General features: G+C 37.0%; 1 protein-coding gene across 21 annotated transcripts in view; it reads left to right on the top strand.

Annotated features, from left to right (window-relative positions):
* The window catches only part of ADAM22 (ADAM metallopeptidase domain 22), a 243,043-nt gene that overhangs the window by 184,439 nt on the left and 43,668 nt on the right, over positions 1–14,936 (top strand). For all 21 annotated transcript variants that reach the window (XM_067746498.1, XM_067746497.1, XM_067746505.1 and 18 more), the window contains 8 exons: positions 13–112; positions 2,150–2,221; positions 2,443–2,535; positions 6,342–6,422; positions 9,406–9,456; positions 9,681–9,744; positions 11,350–11,455; positions 13,724–13,843. In XM_067746498.1, coding sequence (XP_067602599.1) covers positions 13–112; positions 2,150–2,221; positions 2,443–2,535; positions 6,342–6,422; positions 9,406–9,456; positions 9,681–9,744; positions 11,350–11,455; positions 13,724–13,843 — 687 coding nt within the window. The remainder of the gene's footprint in view (positions 1–12; positions 113–2,149; positions 2,222–2,442; positions 2,536–6,341; positions 6,423–9,405; positions 9,457–9,680; positions 9,745–11,349; positions 11,456–13,723; positions 13,844–14,936) is intronic.

The following is a 14,936-nucleotide window of genomic DNA, read 5'->3' as shown; positions in this document are numbered from 1 at the left end:
TCTTTTTTATAGCTATTATCTTCCTAAAAAGTTCACCCAGTGTAATATTGAAGAGTATCATGACTTCCTGAATAGTGGAGGTGGTGCCTGCCTTTTCAACAAACCTTCTAAGGTAATAAGTGTGATCAGAGTTATTAGTTATTAATCTTTCTAAAGTATTGTAAACACAGATTTTCATTCATTGTGTCTTATAGAAGAAAACTTTTCAACTAGCTTATATATATATACACATTCTAGATACACTAAATATCTACATTTCTAAGTTGAATTAATCTTGGGCATTTGGGGTTATTCTGATGGGAATAAAAAGCAGGTAGAAATTAGTTTTGCTTTCTGAAAAATGTCCATTTTCTTTTTATATGACCAAATGAGGATTCAGGGTTAGCTTACAAAAATGGTTTCACTTTGCCTTTCTTTTTCATGTTCTTGATACATTCCCCCTCCCCTGCCTTTGGATACTGAATCACAATTCATACTGGTAGAAAAGGAGGCCTGTCTCCCCTCTTTACTCCCCACCACTGCCTTTCAGAATGAGCAGTACGATCAAAATTACAATACTTCTCAATATAAAAACTATCAAAATTACAATACTTCTCAGTATAAAAACTAAGTCTGCTAAAAAGGAGAAGGTCTGTACTGAGACTGTCAGAGGCTTTCATAGCTTGCAGAGCATCCTCTGGTTACTGACTAGAAAACAGGTCTTCATCATACATTTGGAAGACTTCCCATGTTAAAGAAGAGTGTTTTGTCCTCAGTAATTATGTGAACTATGAAGTGCTTCCCTACATCGCAGTGATACGTGGCATTGCCTTTGTAATCATTTACCTGGTTTCATTCTCTGTTCACTCCAGTGAAATTTAGGAAATTTCATACTGCACTGAAAAGCAAATTGACAATTTTAAGACTCTTTCCAAAAGCTTCAGAAGGGATATTGGAACTAAATTCCTGCTTCTATAAATGAAAAACAATTCAAGTCTTTTAACCAAACTAATTGATTATTCTGAGCCCAGAGTAAGAGAATAGCTGTGTTTTTTCATCTGGAGAGTTTTAGTTTTGGCTTTCAAAGCTGCCTCATTCATTATGATCCTTTCAACTAAAAATGAAACCTAGAGATGAGTTGATTCTTTTGTAGGAGAGGAGAGAGTATTTGAAATTAGGTGGGGACTTTTGTTGTTGCTTTCTTGATTTTTTGTTTGTTTGTTTGCTTGTTTTTTCCTTCTAGTTGGTTAAGAAAGTGTGTGTGTATGCATGCATGCATGTGGGTGTGTACTCACTTCCATTCTATAATATGTAAACTTGTATTAACTTTTGAATGAATATTATATATCTGGAACATAACAGCTATTTACTAGTTTTACCTATCACCATAAGATAAATTATACTCAAAAGATAATAAAATCAGCAGGAAGTTAAAAAATATAAAAGTCTCAAAATATACTCTTGTACAGGCCAAAAACTGCTTCCATCTCTGGGGCAAATTATTATTGCTGTTCTCTGCAGAGCTATCTTAATAGGAAGAGTTGTATTTTATATTAAATAAATCAGTAGATTTATTAATTTTTGTGATGTTTTCCTTATTGTCCATGAAAAAACTTTGTTTCACAAGGAAATAACAGTTAATAAAGGGCTTTTCGCAGGTAATTGAACTTGATCCTCGTAACAATTCATTAAGTAGATGGGAAGCTAATATTATTATTATTCCTGTCTTAAATACGAAAACACTTGGGCTCTGAGATGGCACGCCATTTGCGCAAGATAAGTAGCTGAGCCACAATTTGAATCCAGATGTCTGACTCCAAATCCCTTGCATCCTGTTTGAAATGAAATTTCAGGAGTCCATCTGGCTTGGTTTTAGTCAATGCCAAGATCATCTTTTATTTTGATGACACTTATCAGACCCTGCTTGATAGGTATGTTATATATGAAAATATGATTAAATATGAAATGGAAACAATATTAGACACTATGTTCTAAAGTTTCCAGTTCTAAAATTCTGAAGTCATACTTTGCAGTTTAGGAAAATAAAAATATATTTTGGAATGACTGACAGATAGGCCAGAAGTGTAGGTGTGGCACTTGTGGTCTCTCGTAAGGTCTTTGATGTTGATTTTTCTGCATTTTAGTGCCCTTTTTGGTTTTCATTCCACAGCTTCTTGATCCTCCTGAGTGTGGCAATGGCTTCATTGAAACTGGAGAGGAGTGTGACTGTGGGACCCCGGCGGTAAGTCTCTGGGTGTTGGGATGATTTCTTTAGGTTGTTCGGGGTTATTCCAGGTTCACACACTGAAACATGAAGAGCAAGTGTTATGCCTAGAAATTTCATAAGATTTGTGGAAGAAAGATGCTTACTTTGAGGCTGTACATTGGTTTTAGAAAATATCCTGGTACTTTCAGGAAAATGACACCATTCTCTGACGTTTTGCAAATGTTTATATTCCTTAGGAATGTGTCCTTGAAGGAGCAGAGTGTTGTAAGAAATGCACCTTGACTCAAGACTCCCAGTGCAGTGATGGTCTTTGTTGTAAAAAGTGCAAGGTAAATAAATGTTGAGTAATAACCAGCTGAAAGAAAAGAGGACATATTTGATTAAATTGTTAAGGCTAGGTAAATATAAGCAAATAACAATAGTAAGACCTAACATTTGTTGAGTGACTAAGTGCCAGGTGCTTTACAGGAGCCTCACAAACTTTGTCAGGAGTAGTTACTATTTTTATTCCCATCTAACAGATGAGAACACAGAAGCTTGTAGTGATTAAGTAGTTTTCCCTGGGTCTTATACCAAGTCAGGAGCTAGGGCCTGAATGTTTGTAATCCCCAGAGTTTGTCCTCTCTCTACTGCCTCTCTGAGGAGCATGCACATTCAATGAAACCATTTAATGTGCTATCATATATATGTAATAACAATAATAAAAATCAAATGTAATATAATCTAAATGAAACTATTTTTTGAATGATGTGTTTCCTTTATTGTAAAGCCAAGTGGATATTCAATAGATCCTTCCCTTCTTGGTGCTCAGCTTGGTATATCTCTTGCATTAGCTGTTGAGGGAACAAAAGAAATCCCTTTAGACATTAAAACACCTTTCATGTGTTGTGCATGAGAGTTTAATGCATCGTTATCCACCTTGTCTGTTTTCATCCTCCCAACAGTATCCTATACCTGCCCGCAAATATTTAAGCCTCTACATCAAGACTACAGTTACTTGGGGCTTACCTTGCTCAAAGAAATCTATCTTTTTTCTCTTCTCATATAAAATCTGGTACAATATTCTACATTATTTCTGAGGTTCAATATCTTCCTCTCCCTCAGGTCTGTACATTTTATGGAGGCAGAGCCAGGCACTTACACTGTAATTGGTAGAGGTCTTCAGTAAATAATTGTTGAATGAATGAATAAATATGCACAGCACTCTCTTACTGATTATTTGCTGATTGACTAACTTTAATGAGTTACGAGAGGGTGAAATATGAACCTATCATATTAAATACCCTACTGTGTGCCAGAAACTGTACTAAGCACTTTCAAATTATGTCATCCTATATCCCTGGCACTGTTGACATTTTTGGCCAGATAATTCTTCATTGTGAGGGTGTGTCTTACGTCTTGTAGGATATTTAGCAACATCCCTGACTTCTACCTACTAGTTGCCAGCAGCATCCTTCCAAATCATGACACCACAATGTCTTCAGACATTGCCACATGTCCTCTTGTTGAGACTGCTGTCTTAGATAATGCTCATGGCTACACTTTGGGGATGGGCATTAGTATCCAGATTTTTCCGATGAGCAGTGCCCGTCTCCAGGAAGTGAAATAACCTGCATAGGCTCCCTCAGCAGTAAGGAATAAATGTGCAGTTACATCCCACATTTGCTGGCAGCAATTTCTGTTGTTTCCACGTTACCACTGTGTCTCTGGCAGCGTTTTAATAGAAGCAAAGCGCAGGCAGAGATCTCTGAAAGCGCTCTCTAAAAAAGGAAGATTAAACCAAATGTTAAACAGACATTCTTTCATTTTGGCTACCTCAACTGTTTATTCTCTCAGTTCCACCAGCTGCTTTCCAGGGATCCCCAATCATTTATTTTAATTCTCAGTGTTTTAAGTCTGCCCATCCATAAAATGCATTTAATTATGCCATTTTTTTCTTGGATTTCTACAGTTAGACTCTTTGTGATATAATCATTGACAGGAACAAGTACAAAATAATAAAATTAAAATATACAATAAAATGGCAGGGTTAACTATCCCAGAGTATAAGTTACAACTTTACCAGTCAAGTAAGATCTCTTCTGCCACTTTCTCTACACCACACCCCGACCCTCGTCCCTAAAGGAGTCAGGCAGAAGAGTGAATGGAAAGGAGGGAACGGAAGAACAAGATGAGAAATCATATGTATCTCTGTTTTCTTCTGTATGTATTTATAATAATGTATCTGTAAGTCAGAGTTGGCAAACACTTTCTGTAAAGGGCCAGATAGCAAATAGTTTAGGCTTTGTGGGTTATAAGGTCTCTGTTTCAGTTACTCAACTCTTTCTTTGAAAGCAGCCATCGAAAATACAGAAGTAAATGGGTGTGGTAGTGTTCCAATAAAACTTTATGTATAAAAACAGGTAGCCGGGCTTCCCTGGTGGCGCAGTGGTTGAGAGTCCGCCTGCCGATGCAGGAGACACGGGTTCGTGCCCCGGTCCAGGAAGATCCCGCATGCCGTGGAGCGGCTGGGCCCGTGAGCCATGGCTGCTGAGCCTGCGAGTCCGGGGCCTGTGCTCCGCCATGGGAGAGGCCACAACAGTGAGAGGCCCGCGTACCGCAAAAAACAAACAAACAAACAAAAAACAAACAAAAAAAAAACAGGTAGCCAACCAAAGTTTGTCCTCAAACCATAATTTGGGGACTCATTGGTTATTTACTTCTTTACTCTTTTTCTCCTTTTATTTGTATGTAAATTCCAAGAGGGCAGGGATTTGGGTTGATCTATTTACTGCTTTATCCCAGCACTTAGAACAAGTTCTCCTTTACTATGCTTTCTTTCAGAGGTTTCCTGACAGTTCTTGAACATTTACACTCTCACATAAACTCTACCTTAAACCTGCTCGAACTTCTACCTCAGAAGTTCTAGAATTGTAGCTTGCACCAATCCCAAGGAGGAAGAGAACCAGAGTTTATGAAATTAACTTATCTTGCTTATTTCCTTATTTTTATGGCTTATGTACTCCCACTGAAATGTAAGTTCCTTGCCAGCAGGATTCTTGTGTTTTCTTCTCCACTGAGTCTCCAGTGGCTAGAGAGTCCCTAGCACATTTTAAGTGCCTAGCAAACACTTGGTGAATGAATGAATGAACACAAGTTTTGTTCTGATCTTCTGAAAAATGTCTGTTGAACTCCTGATTGCAGTTGGCAGTGTGCTGCTCATGTTCTATGGACAGCAGGAAACTGAAATGCCTGGAGGGTCGTGAACAAGGGAGAGAAGATGAAAGTTGTATGTGTGTGTGTGTATGGATGGGTGGGGAGGGGTCCCGAATACTGTGTATGTTTGTGTGAGCAGAGATAAAAGCATGGAAGGATCCCTCCCCAAATAGTAATGTTTTGGAGCAGGAAAGAGAGTGGGATTAAAGAGGGAAGGAGAAGGATGATAATTTTATAGATCTCTTTGTTTTGTTATAATGAATACTCTTGCAATTTATGAATCCAACAAGCATAAAATTTAGTTGTACAACTCCCACACTTACAAAAAATACTTGAGTTGAAAACAGACCAAAAAACTCTCATACACAAATACAAATAATAGAAACATTAAGAAAGGAATAAACGACCAAGCTATAGATCTGTATAAAAATTAGGCAGGAGAGAAGATGGTAAAGGAAAGCATGGGAGGAAACAGCTTTGCCAGAAAATCTAACTTTTACAATTCAGTCCAAAATGTAACTTCCAAATTCTTGGCTGATGAGGTAAAAAAGAAAAATATGATAAAGGTGCCAGTAAGAATGAAGGGTAAAGTGTAAATCCAAAAGCTCTTTGGAAGGAAGAATTACTAGAACTTGGACTGACTGTCCTTCTGGTACAGATGTACCATCAAGCACATCCTATTTTAACAAGATCTTGTAAGGCTTATGTGTGATGACTATGCAAATTACTTTATATGTGAGAAACTCTGAGAACAATTAAGTTGACATTTCATGCAGTAACTGTGGTTTTCACAGATTTCCATCTTAAACTAGTTTAAGCTATTCCTATCCAAAAAAATATTCATTTCTCTTTTTTTTTTTCATTTCTCTTTTTTTAAAGATGATACTGTGAGAGTTTTTTTCCTTTGACAGCTTTGCACATTGATTTTTGTTCATTTTAGTTTCAGCCTATGGGAACTGTATGCCGTGAAGCAGTAAATGATTGTGATATTCGTGAAACATGCTCAGGAAATTCAAGCCAGGTAATTTACGAATAATTTCTCTAAACCCGATGGGGGAAAAGTAGGAGTATGTTTAGTGTGCTGACCCCCAGGTGAAATGGAACTGGACAAGATACTCATGTTTCTCTTTCATGTCAACTCTCACCCTCCTTTTATTAATTTTTTGAGAATTGAAGTTTCAGTAATCAAAGCTTGAGCAGATGTTCGGCATGATTTTGTCTTAATGTTGAACTAATTTAAGACTGTATACATACGTGCCTTAACTATTTTGTTTTTGTTTAAAGTAGAGGGTAAAAGGCATTTGCTTTTTGTCTAGTTAGTGAAGGAGGAATCAAAGAGACTCTTTCTCTTCAGCTGGTTGAAACAGGAGTCAGCCAAGGCAGAGAGACCCACGAGGTATTGGGTTCTGAAAAGGGACCTGTCTTGACTCTTGTTTATCTGACAGAGGTTGCCACTAATAGCTGCTCTTCAATTTAATATCATTTAGTTGTCAATAGGGAGGATAGGGAAGTTGATAAACTTTGTCAGGGGTTCACAGATTTCAGTGTACATGTATGTAGGCAGTCCTTACTTTGCATATTAGTGCAGGAACACAAATGACCATGCAAGCTGAAACCACGTAAAGTTATTCTAGTAATCAATGGAAAAAGTTACGGTTGTTCTGCTATCTTTAAAAAATGTCAGATGATTAAAAACTCTCTTACTGTTGGTCTTAAATGAATAGGGAAACAAAAAAAAACCTAACATTTATTTAGCATATTAAATTAAAACAGAAACACTGAAAATTATAGTATTTTATTTCTTTGTTAAAAAACTTACCAAGAGTAGTTTGAGCTGTGCTTACCTTCTCCTGGTCATAAACCTTATGACACTTGGTGAGCATCTTTTCTATGCCTTGTTGAATTGCCACACTCCTTTCTAAGTTTGTATCAGCTTTTGACATTTTATCCTTTGTGCTTTCAATGTCCTGAAATATCTCCAAGAGATGTGAAGTTGTGAACGGGAAGTTTTTGCTGAACAGTGGTATCAACATTCCATTCCCATAGTGATTTTTTTCTATCACACCATTTACATTTGACTTGAATTTCTCTTCCAATGTCATCACTTTTCATTTCTTTGGTGCACTTTCATCTTTGTTGGCCAGTTTCCTCTTTCAATTATTCGATTTTGTAAGATGTCACATGGTATCACCCAGAGAGAGAGAGGTGACAATCTACATTCTCTGTTGTCCGTGCATGAACTGAATGAACAGATGCTCAGCGAGCAATCACCAACAGACTTTGAAAGAAGTGACTAGATGGGTCATTGACTGTGATGGGCATCTCTTGTTTACCTAGTGATCAGTGGACTGAAGAGCTAGTAGCAAAGTTTGTACTTCATGCAATTACTCACAGTTAATCTGTTGTGGTAACTGAAATTGGAACTGTGTCCTTGGGGTACTGGTGTTGTTTAACAAAACCACGGTGAGTGAAATTCATGCTCTAGTGTGAGTGAAATTCATGCAAAATGAAGACTGCCCACATCTTTTTTTCTCTAGAGAAGAGGGATTCAGTAGTGGTATATCTACTTTAACCATTAAAAATGCTTTATTTTAAAGGTAGTCATCCTAAGAAATTAAAGATCTTTTGTGTAAAAGTACTTTCCTTTCCTACTATCTAATTAGCATTATGCTTCTAAGCTAACACCTAGTGATGACGGAGATACAGTGAATGGGCCCTGGGAATGAAAGTCTATTAGAGCAACTTCTTTGAAATGTGATTATATGATAAGCAGGGATTTTAAAAGAATTCTAAATCCGAAAATGATGTACGTACAAAGATGCTCCTGTTCCGTTGGTTGTAACAGCATAAATTGGAGATAGTTATAACTAAATATTTTAGTACATTGATTATATGGTTTGTTAGCTCAGGGCAATGTGTTACAGCTATCAAGATGATACCTTCAAAAAAGTTTATTATGACGTGAGGAAACTTGTATGATGAAAGTAAAGGGCTGAAACAGAATATAAAACATTATCTATAACTTGATTACCCTTATGTTTAAAAATATCATATCTTGGGCTTCCCTGGTGGCACAGTGGTTGAGAGTCCACCTGCAGATGCAGGGGACACGGGTTCGTGCCCCGGTCGGGGAAGATCCCACATGCCGTGGAGCGGCTGGGCCCGTGAGCCATGGCCGCTGAGCCTGCGTGTCCAGAGCCTGTGCTCCGCAACAGGAGAGGCCACAGCAGTGAGAGGCCCGCATACCGCAAAAAAAAAAAAAAAAAAAAAAATCACATTTTGTAGAAAATGGTAGAGGAAAAAAATGTACCAAAATATAAAAAATAGTTGTCTTTGGGTTGTAGGAAAATGAGAGACTTTAATTTTTCCTACTTTTTCACATTTTCTAACTTTTCTCAAATGAGTATGTAATTACTATAATGCTAGAAAAGAGGTATAATAAATTTTAAAATTACACTCTGTTTCTATCCACGTAAGAATGCTTTGCAGTCTTTTCTGCAATTGCTACAAGGAAAGAAAAGGGGGTGGGTGGGCTCTAAAGCATGTCTTTTTCTAACATGTCCAGGGTAGACCTTTGCTTGAGAGTCATTTTAAGGGTAAGGGTGATGTTACTTCTCATGGTGAAAAAGAGGAAACCATACCTATGGCTCCATCTGTTGTCATCTTCCTTGCTTTTGTCTTGTGCTCTTGTTTTTCTTGCTCTGAGGAATGGTGTGTCTGTGTCATTGCTGAGTCATTGCTGTCAGTTCTTTTTATTTGTAAATAAGGATTTACAAATCAACTACTTTTGCCTCTGGTCGATCCATATTTTTAGGGGAAAGTGCACCAATTGTTACATTTCCTTTTGATTTCTCTTGATCTTGTTTGTTTTTATTTTCAGATGGTTTGGGAGACTATCCTATATTATCAGACTTTATTTTTAAAATGAAAATATTTATCAAGGGATTAGCTCATCTTGATATTTTGCTGTGCATTTGGTTCATACTTCTGTTTTCTTTTCCTAGTGTGCCCCCAATATTCATAAGATGGATGGTTATTCCTGTGATGGTGTCCAGGTAAGTTACTTCATCTTTACCTAAATGTTTCACGTGTACCAGCGTGAAAGAAATACTGAAGTCTTATCAAAGTAGGAAGATCATATTAAATGTTTTGTAATCAACTCTGAAGATAAAAGGCCTTTATAATACTCATCTACTAGTTTTCCTAGTCATATTTTCTTTTTCAGTTATCTGACAGAAGGGGACGTCGTGTCGCTAATGGGTATGCTTTTCCATTTTAGGGAATTTGCTTTGGAGGAAGATGTAAAACCAGGGATAGACAATGCAAATACATCTGGGGGCAAAGTGAGTAAATAGTATGGCTTGATCCTTTTCAAAGTATGGTATCTGGCCCAAAGACATGTGAGCTGGAAATAATTTTTCAACTACTTTATGACTAGGGGATTTTCAAAGCCACTGCAGGTCTTAGCAGGGGCACTTTTGTGGAAATTAGAGAAAAGCACCTTCTTTGAGAAGATACAGCTCCACACCTCTTGGCTAGCTGGCAGTGTCTTTGGACAGAAAGTGTCTTTGCTTCCAGGCAGGTAAAGTCCACTCTAGTGCATGCAGCTTGGAGAATAGAGCAAACCTGGGTTTTAGCTCCTCTTATGCTGCCTTTAGCATCCTTAGGCAAAACCCATCAACCACATGGAATGGACATGGACCCTTGGATAAGAACTGTAGCATTTTAGCTAGAATTGCTTTTTCTTCCTTAACTCTCTTTCTTAAACTCCAGCTGGTTTTCCTAGTTATAGGTGAACTTCTGTTGAGGTATTTCTGCCATATCATAAAGATATTTTAATGTTATTTCTTTCAAAATTCATCAGATTTTCAGGGGGAAACATATAACATTTATATCTAAAACATATTTAACTTGAATGTATATTTAAATGTGATATATTTTCCAGAAGTATTACTGGCCCTTTTGAAAGCAGTTTTTGTTTTAAACTCTTCCGAGAGATGATTTGTATTAGAAAGCAAGCTATAAATATAATGATAATCCTTAATTGTCACAAGCAGTGGCTATAATCCTTTTGGGAGGGGAAGTGTATGCTCTCTTTGGAACAACTAGAGAAACATGGGGATGGGAGAAAAATTTAGTTATGTAGGTTTACGCTCTGGACAAAGAAATATGGTTTGTGCTTCTTCCCCTTAAGAAAAATTAGTGGCTGACAGCAAGAAGTAGGAAAAGAAACTACCAATATAATTAGTTTAAAATATATCTATATATACATACCGACAATCATCTTTGATTAGTTTGCAAAAGTCGTTTTGATCTAACTCTTGGATGGCTCCATCTATCAACCTTGGCTTTAGCAAAAATAATCCTGACAAAGATGCTGACATGACTTAAAAATGTGATTTGACTTTCAGAGATTTAACCGGAATTCAAGTTTGTTTAAAAGTAGAGTAGCATTTTTCGATAGCTGTTAAGAATTAATAAACAAGGTGGAAATACTGCTGTATCTTGAATCTTTAATTATAGTACATCACTCGTTTAATAAAATTGTCTTTATGATTCATAAAACTTGCTGAGTGAGAAATTCGTGCTTTATATTTGGCACTGAGATTAAAGCATTGAGTATTTATTCAATGAAATATTTGGTAGCATCTTCCCCTAATGACTGGCCAAATTCTGAGGAGTGTTGTTCTTAGAACCTATAGCCTGAGTCCTGTCAAAGATCTAAATAGATTTGTTTTCCAAGTTTCAAAGGAGCAGTTGTGAAAAATGTACCTGAGTGATGGATGCTTTTGATATAGGGAACTCTTGTGAACCATAGCTACAATTTTTGGAACTGATAACATTGAAGTGAAGGAGAGTCCGTCGTGCGTGTTTTCCCCTTACTGCTGACATGCTGAACAACTCATGTGGTGTATCTCTCACTGATAGAAAACTCTATTCTGCTTCAGAGGTGACAGCATCAGACAAATACTGCTATGAGAAACTGAATATTGAAGGCACCGAGAAGGGTAACTGTGGGAAAGACAAAGACACATGGATACAGTGCAACAAACGGTGAGATGGAGAAATTAGCTAGAGTTTATACCTCAGTTGCAGGCACTACTTTTTGAACGACCAGGACTTTCCTGTTTTCTGCATCCTGTAAAGCATTCTCTTCACCTCATCTCTTCCCACAGTTCCAGCATCACCTTTGCAGAAAGCTCCCAAATCTTAACACGCGTTCTGACCTCTCCCCTAAGGCTCAGGCCATGCCTATAGCTGCCTCAGGACTTTCTCACCTAGAAGGCACCTGTCAGCATCTCAAAGGCAACAAAAATGAAAGCCAACAGAATATGTCCTCAGTGCTGGTAGATTGAATTAACTGGCTCTGACTTTTATAAAGGCCTATTTTGCCAAAGGTCTTAATATCTCACTGTCCTTCTGTCTAGAAGCCTCAGGGTGATCCCTGATGCCACCTGCCCTCTGGCTCCTTGTCCAAATGCCCAATCATGTTCATTATTCTCTTTTACTCCTCTACCCTTTGTCTTTAATTCATCCCTTCATTTCTACTTCTATTGTATTACCCCAACTAAGACCTATATCAACCCTACAACTATTACAACAGCCTGTTACTAGTTTTCAATGCCAGCAGTCTCTAGCATGCTCCCATCAGAATAATCTTTTCCTGAATCTTTTTGACCATGTCAAAAATTCTTTGTTCAAATTTCACTGGTTCCACATACCTAATTAATAGTAAGAATAATACCCAACATCTATTGAATGCGCACTATGCGTTAAGCACTGTATTACACTTTACATAAGCTATATCATTTAATCTTTACGGCAGTTTGCCCTGTTTTATGGAGGAGAAAACTGAGACACAGTTAATTAATTTGACCAAGGTCATGTAACTAGGATATAACAGAAGCAGAATTAGAATTCCAGCAGTCTGATTTTAGAGCTCCCTCTTAACCACTTTGCTGAATGTCGTACTGTCTTGCTTAACAAACAAAATCGAACCTTAGCTTGGCTCTGTACCTCTTCCTCAATTTGGCCCCAACCTACATATTTTGTTTTTTCTGCTCTTCCAAAGTCTAGCAAACCTGGCTATTTCTAATACATTTTATTGTCCTACCTCCACGCCTGTGTGTGTGCTATTCATTCCTTAGGAAGCACCCTCTATACTCACTCCTTTATCAGCCAAAAATTTAGCCATCCTCAAAGTCCCGCTTGGACAATGCTCTCTCTGTAAATTATTTCTGGATTTACTCTGAAAATAAATCCTCTCCCTATTCTCCACTGAACTCCCACAGCCCTTTGTACTATTTTTATGGCCCTTTTTGCCAACTCTATGTTTTATAATTGTTTAATGTATATGATTCTCTTCTCATGCAGAGTATAATTTCCTTGGGGATAAAAATCATGTCTAATTTTTTTATATATCCTAAAGTATTTAGTAAACTCCAACAAAAAAATGTTCAGTGCATATCTCTTCTATGTTAAGAAAGCATTTTCATTTATAATAGATATAATAAAATGATATAAGTTTAAAAAAATATTTTTCAAGAATGAAATAATACATATTTTTCTGTGTTGGTGATAGATACAAGTCTTAATTTTTCTCTTTTTCTATCTGATAAAGCCTAATATTTCCATATATAGTCTTGCTGGCCTGCTAATCAGTCTTTGTAAGATATTTATTAGAACATGTGTTTATCATTATTCTATTAACAATTAAAATGTGTTAAATATAGAGAATAAGTAAGATAGTATTTAGCACAAATGAAAATATTTTACAAGTTAAACTAGAATTGTATGTGATAGCTGGGGGAGTAGTGACATATATTGAAAAAGGGATCATGAGCCTATGTTGTTGAGAATCTACAAAGTATATGAAATGTGTAATCTCTTCTTTAATTCTGGTGCCACAGGTTGAAGAAAGCACTGTATTCTAAAAGAATACTCATCCAAAGATCATTCATTCACTTATCAAATATTTTTATAAATGTTTTAGTATATCCAGTGATGTGTTATGGGGAAAGAGATTTGGATATTAAAAAAGTCTATTTCATGGGTAATTTCCTTTAGATAAATACTAAATGGACAATAAAGGAAAGGCTAGAACACAGTTGGGATTTTGGTGCACCAACAAGAGTTTCAGAGAAGACACTTTTTAAAGCAGGGGTAAACTAATTTGATCTCATTTTATTTTGCTTATAATTGGAGGAAATAGTATTGTTGATAAAAAACAAATGCTAAAATTAGATAAGGTTATTGTTCTAACTTTACGTTATGTCTTTGGAGAAAGAAGTAAAGTAAATACTTCATACTTTTTTGACACAGGGATGTGCTTTGTGGTTACCTTTTGTGTACGAACATTGGTAATATCCCGAGGCTTGGAGAACTCGATGGTGAAATCACATCTACTTTAGTTGTACAGCAGGCAAGAACATTAAACTGCAGGTAATGGTCTAACCATTCTATGAGAACATTAGTCATCTTATTTCCCAGGAATGTAGCTTAGGATTGCTTCTGTTTTCAGTCCATGTGTATGTTAGTAAGATGAAATGGACTCTAGTCCATAGAGGTGATTAAGGAAATCCTGACAGAAAAGATACGAAAAGAAGAGAATTAGTTGACTGCGGAATGTTATATGGTGGCGAGAGTTATGTTTAATTGGTCAGTAAAATCTTTCAGGGTTTAGTTTGCATTTCATTCTTACTAAGGGAAATGAAAGAGGATTTCTGGGTAAAATCAGTAGATTAAATATATGCATCTTCTTTTGCTCCCTTCTGAAATCCCACTAAAATGACACCAAATGGATCTTTTTTAGAATTCATTTATCCACAGGGAAGCAGAGAAAGGGAGGGGAAACAACAGCAACAAAATTTTGGAACGTGGAGAGCAAATAGATGTGTGGTAGATGATTATCAAAACTAAGAAAGACAAATATACGGTATCGCTTATATGTGGAATCTAAAAAAAGGGTACAAATGAACTTATTTGCAAAACAGAAGTAGAGTCACAGATGTAGAAAACAAACTTATGATTACCAGGGGGTAAGAGGGAGAGGAGGGATAAATTGGGAGACTGGAGTTGACATATACATGCTACTATATATAAAAAATAGAGGGCTTCCCTGGTGGTGCAGTGGTTGGGAGTCCGCCTGCCGATGCAGGGGACACGGGTTCGTGCCCCGATCCGGGAGGATCCCACATGCCGCGGAGCAGCTGGACCTGTGAGCCATGGCCGCTGAGCCTGTGTGTCTGGAGCCTGTGCTCCACAACAGGAGAGGCTGCAACAGTGAGAGGCCTGCGTACTGCCAAAAAAAAAAAAAAAATAGAGAACTAATAAGAACCTACTATATAGCACAGAGAACTCTACTCAATACTCTGTAATGGCCCATATGGGAAAAGAATCTAAAAAAGAGTGGATATATGTATAACTGATTCACTTTGCTGTACACTAACACAACACTGTAAATCAACTGTACACCAATTAAAAATAAAATAAAATAGATAAACAACAAACAAACAAACAAAAACTAAGAAAGCTG

This window comes from Pseudorca crassidens, chromosome 8 (assembly GCF_039906515.1).
Source record: "Pseudorca crassidens isolate mPseCra1 chromosome 8, mPseCra1.hap1, whole genome shotgun sequence".
NCBI classification, from domain to species: domain Eukaryota; kingdom Metazoa; phylum Chordata; class Mammalia; order Artiodactyla; family Delphinidae; genus Pseudorca; species Pseudorca crassidens.
Note: the sequence above shows the minus strand (reverse complement) of the source record. Positions and strands in the feature narration are given on the sequence as shown.